Source organism: Protomyctophum parallelum (genome assembly GCF_964188405.1).
Source record: "Protomyctophum parallelum genome assembly, chromosome: 5".
Taxonomy (NCBI): domain Eukaryota; kingdom Metazoa; phylum Chordata; class Actinopteri; order Myctophiformes; family Myctophidae; genus Protomyctophum; species Protomyctophum parallelum.
The window spans coordinates 51,257,621-51,262,863 of record NC_139702.1 but is presented as its reverse complement, the minus strand read 5'-3'; the positions used below and the strand labels follow the sequence as shown (position 1 = coordinate 51,262,863).

The 5,243-nt window shown below is 45.3% G+C and overlaps 1 protein-coding gene across 1 annotated transcript; it reads right to left on the bottom strand.

Moving 5' to 3' along the window:
- Positions 1-284: 284 nt before the first annotated feature.
- LOC310858418 (pancreatic secretory granule membrane major glycoprotein GP2-like) lies at positions 285-5,011 on the bottom strand (the record flags this gene model as incomplete). Its single annotated transcript, XM_083764525.1, has 7 exons — positions 285-316; positions 769-844; positions 1,291-1,450; positions 1,621-1,869; positions 2,126-2,283; positions 2,558-3,060; positions 4,510-5,011. 7 exons carry the CDS (start codon positions 5,009-5,011, stop codon positions 285-287), a joined length of 1,680 nt encoding a protein of 559 aa, XP_083620651.1.
- Positions 5,012-5,243: the final 232 nt, after the last annotated feature.

Below are 5,243 nucleotides of genomic sequence, written 5' to 3'. Positions count from 1 at the left end.
AAAGACCTGATTTAAATGAACCACAGTCTCATTATCAAGACCCTAGCATAGATATAAAATGTATTCCTGTACATTTCACTATTCTGACATGAGCGCTTATTAAATTAAAATGGAAACATGTGATCACAAGCCTGAGATACTCACTGCTATAAGCTCTTTTTTTTACCATGATGGGAAAATATGATCCCAAGCTTTACAGTACGTTAATGTTGCCTGTGTGGTGTGAAAACAGCCTGGTAATGAGGTTGAACTATGAACAGCTGAGGTTCAGCCAAGGTTGAGGCTCATGAGCCCACTCTAGTGGCATAGGTGCGAACTACACAACAAATAAACGCTAAATATCTAGATATATCCATTGTATAATATCTAACATTTTCCTCTTTGTAATACGACAAAAGAAATGTTTTTATGACTCATGGATATTGCAAGAAATAAGTTTCGATTTATTGTCACTTCCAAGGATATCTGGATGAAGACCACATGTCAATATGATACAAGATGACAAAAGGTATTATGAACATGGTCAGTCAATGTAATAGATGTTGCTATCTGTTTTAGAGAATCATGCTTTTGAAACAGGCAGAATAGAATATCTCCAAGAATCTCCGCAGTTGCTGTCCAGTTTTTAGTTCCCTGGAATTGAAAGAAAGAAATGGTACACTCAGTGGTCTATAATATGCATCTGCAATTGGAATCAAAAACAAAAACATATATTTAAAAAAGACAACAGACAGACGGATAGAGTATAGGTACTCATACTGTACTGACAGTTTATTGGTCCGATGGTGACGGGCTTGATATAGACCGAACTGGCCACAGAACGAGCTACTCTTCTGGAACACATCTGTGGAGAGAGACCAGAGACGCTGTGTTGAACAGAGACCAGCTAGACTAGAGCAGTGATTCTCAAACATTTCAAGGACCCCCAAATTAATATGTATTTGGCTGCGGACCCATAACCACTGAACTAGAGGCAGCAACAGATCAACAAGGAGAAAAGGCCAACCCATAAATTGTGCATTTATATAGCACCTTTATCCAAGGCACTTTACATAGATTGTGCATTACATTCACACACACATTCATACACCGATGACAGAGGTTGCAAGGCAACCTAACCTGCCCATCGGGAGCAATTAGGGGTTCAGTGTCTTGCTCAAGGACACTTCAACACTAACTCTGGGGGAGCCCAGGTTTGAACTGGCAATCTTGCGGTTCCCATCCGGCCACTCTACCCTGAGTCACCGTCACCGCCGTCCTGGCAGAAAGAATGAGTAATGTGAGACTTACAGGAGAGCAGGAGGAGGCCATCTGGTCACACAGGTTGAGGCTGCAGTGAAGGAAGACATCTCTGTAGTCTCCCTGGAACAGGAAGAGCAGAGCAGAGAAACGAGCCTGGAGGGAAGATCCGCTCTCATCCACTGTCACCTGACGATGGTCGCTAGGGCACCTTGGGGTTAACGGTTCAGTTAAGTTAGACCGACTTGCCCGTGTTTAGTGTTAGGCGTAAAATAGAACAACAGGTAACATTGCATACAGCAGAGCAGTCTAAGATAACTGAAAGAAAGTGAAGTGAAAGAAACACTGGTTCCAATCTCGGTAACACATATGACAACATACTTGTTCTGAATGAGGAAGTATCTCATAGGGTCATCAGGGTTTGAGGAGTGAGTGGTGTAGCAGTCGTCCAGAACGACCACAAAGCGCTCTGTCTCGGTCTCCTCTACAGACACGCCTACATGCAGGACAGAACCCAGTGGCAGGGTGACTCTGGCCGATGGGTAAGGCTCTGTGTAGTTGGGGTTGTGGAACAGAGACATGGAGGCTCTGGCATAGTTGCCAACTCCTGTAATGCCCTGTCCTTCTAGCCTGCCGAAAAGGGAAATACGTAAAACGTACATGACCTGGTTTAGATGTCACAGGTCGTCATTTGTCAAGAACAAATATTAATTTAAACAAGACTAAAAGATATGAATGAACTACATATGGTAATCATATTATGTATCATTAATGTGTTCTCATAATCAAATGGTCTGGTCATATTGCCATCATTGGTGAGTAATTTGACACATTTTCTTTTTCAGGTACAATAAGGTTCATGAATCAGCCTATTACATTTACTCACGCCAGGTGGGGTACAACTTTGACATCCAGACTGGCCTCTGTGTCCATTGGATAGATACAGGAGAAGTGAATTCTGATTGGTAGTGGCAGCAGGCCAGGGGTCAGATTCAGTGGGTACACAAATATATTGTTGGAGAAGATGGCATGAGAACCATTTGTCTATATGGAAAGAGAGGAAAACAGCCCAATTAGAAATTCCTCTATTTCTTCCTGTGAGATAATGGTTAGGCTACAGAGTATGCCACAGAAATCTGTTCAGTTCATTTGGACCCTCTCTCAGAGTTTACCACTTTAACCCTGGTGTTCCTATTGTGAGCTAATTTAAATAGAATTAGCCCAAACTTTACAAAGGATATATAGGGCTTAAGTGTTTAAATTAACTCTTTTTTTATTGTGTATTAGGACTTTGTTTATGGCTGACATCCATCATTACCCTCAGGGTGTTCCCACAGCTTCCCTCCTTGCGGTCCACCTGGTACCACACTGCCCCGTCACGTTCCTCGCGCGTGGAGCACAGTCGGTCAGCCAGGTGAGCAGATGAAGCATCCAGGCCGGCGGCTGACAGCCGAGAGCTGGACAGACCCAGCTCCATAACAAGCCTTCCACAGACCAGCTCAGGCACTAAAGCCTCTGGGTCATGTGTAACGCCGCTGACAGATGTGGTGGCGCTCCCTGATGGCCCCACAGTGGGCTGCGGTGGGGCTGGGGTTTCCCTGGTGGTGGCAGGATTTGGTCTTCGTGCAGTGGTGGTGACATCTGGAACGGGAGCTTTCGTTGTCGTGGTGCTGGGCTTGGGTTCCAGGGTGGTTGTGATTGTGCTAGGTGTTGGAGTGGTTGTGGTTGTAGTGGGTTTTGGCGTTGTTGTGGTTGTAGTAGGTTTTGGAGTTGTTGGGGTTGGAGTTGTGGGTGAAGTGGTGGTTGCAAGTTCGGAGATATCTGGAACATAAGGAGTTTGGTTAAAGGCAATCTTACTTTTTCTGTAATGCATTATATTACAGAAATGCAGAAACACCTGCACTGGACATTGCACCCCGAATCATGACTGACTTTCTTAAACCAAAGGTCACCGCAAAACAGTCTACCAGAATGTTTTAGAGGACTTCATGATTCCTTCTGCTGAGGAACTGTATGGAGATGCAGATGTCATCCTCCAGCAGGACCTGGCCCCTGCCCATACCGCCAGAAGCACCACAACCTGGTTTGATGCCCACGCCATCACAGTGCTCGACTGGCCATCCAACTCGCCGGACATAAACCCCATTGAGAATCTATGGGGTATTGTCAAGAGTAAAATGAGGGGCACCAGACCCAAAAACAAAGAAGAGCTGATAGCATGAAGCATCAAGGAAACCTGGGCTTCCATAACTCCCGAGCAATGCCACAGGTTGATTGCCTCAATGCCACGGCGTATCAAGGCAGTGATGAAGGCAAAGGGATTCCCAAACAAGTATTGAAGATTGACATTTCTGTTTTGAAAGTACCATATATATATTTTTTTCTTTTTTCTTTTTTTTCTACATTTATTATCCCACGATTTTGTAACACAGTTTTCTTTTCACCCAGTGCCAATTATCTAATGTAATCCTGGGCGCTACACTTCCTCTGCCAACCTGGGGGGGCAGCAGACTGACCTCATGCCTCCTTCTATGCATGAGGAGTCCAAGCTGCTTCTTTTCACCTGACAGAGGGGAATTTCCCCAGCCGGACGTAGCGCGTGGAAGGGACACGTTATTCCGACCAGTTCCTTTCCCCTCCATCAGGCGCCCCGGCTGGCCAGAGGGAGGTAGTTTTAGAGACCAGGATTACTGCATGTTTTTGTGAGGGTATCTACCCTAGGGGACACGGGGAGAACATGCAAACTCCACACAGAAAGGCCCTATCGCCAACCCCCGCCTCGGGTATGGGCACTGATGACGCGGAGGAGGGAACACGCCGCCAGTGCCCACAGCGTCCCCAGCGGGAATCGAACCCAGGACCTTCCCCCTCAGCTGTGAGGCGACAGCACTACCAACTGTGCCACCGTGCCCCTGAAAGTACCATATTTCGATTGATTTTATGTGATCCTAATTTCCTAATGTGGCATTCAGATTAAAACATTCATGCTCTGCAAAAACTGAGGTGTAAATGGTGATTTCTTCACAGTATTCTAATTTTTAAAAATTCTGTTTTAGTGGTTTTTATAAGCTGGAAGCCAAAATTGTGTAAAGATAAACAAATAAATACTTGAAATCATTTACGTTGTGTGCACTGAATCTATAATCTATGAAAGTTAAACCTTTTGAATGGAATTACGGAAATAAACCAACTTTTCCATGAGATTCAAATTTTGTGGAAAGGTAAGTCTACTAGAAAATAATCACTGGTTCCTGCTCCAATGTATCTTACCTGCACAGTATGCTGAGTTTGACACCCTGGGGGACACAAACTTGTAGATGTAGAAGCCCCCGGGGCAAGACTTGACGTGGATCTGGTTAGCGTTGTAACGGCAGCAGCTGCCCTTCCCCGCCCCACAGACGCTGCATCGTATTACCCCTTCGTTGGGACGGGGATGAGTGTTGCTGAGCCACAGAGGAATGGTGGCCCCACACATGGACTCTTCCACACAGGTTTCTGGCATCTTGGCATTCACCCCTCCTAAGCTAAGCCGGTACCACCCGTTCCACCCGAAAGAGTTGTCGCTGAGTGGCTTCTGTGGGTCCCTTTCGAAGGTGACAGACCGCCTTGGGTCATCCAGCACCGAGTAGTGCTCACAAGGGTCAACACAATCCTTGGTCCCGTTGACGAGAAGACAGTCTTGCCCATAGTCGCAGTACTTGTTCTGCTGCTGACAATAGAAGGCTGAAGTCCGGGGTGCAGACTGCTTTATGTCCTCTGAAGCTAGAAACATGGATAATATACACATGGTGAATAAAAATGAACAAGGAATCATGAAACTACGAATGTGTGTGATGATCTGGCAACTATTGTTAGATAATGAGTAAATTATGTTGAAATTGTGTCTGAAATGCTGAGTGAGCACATCCCCTGTGAGCTGATGTCATGGTGTTTTCTTGAGTAAGCTATATTTGGGCCTGACAGTACAAAATATTATTTTTTTCAAAATATACGGTTTCCTTCAT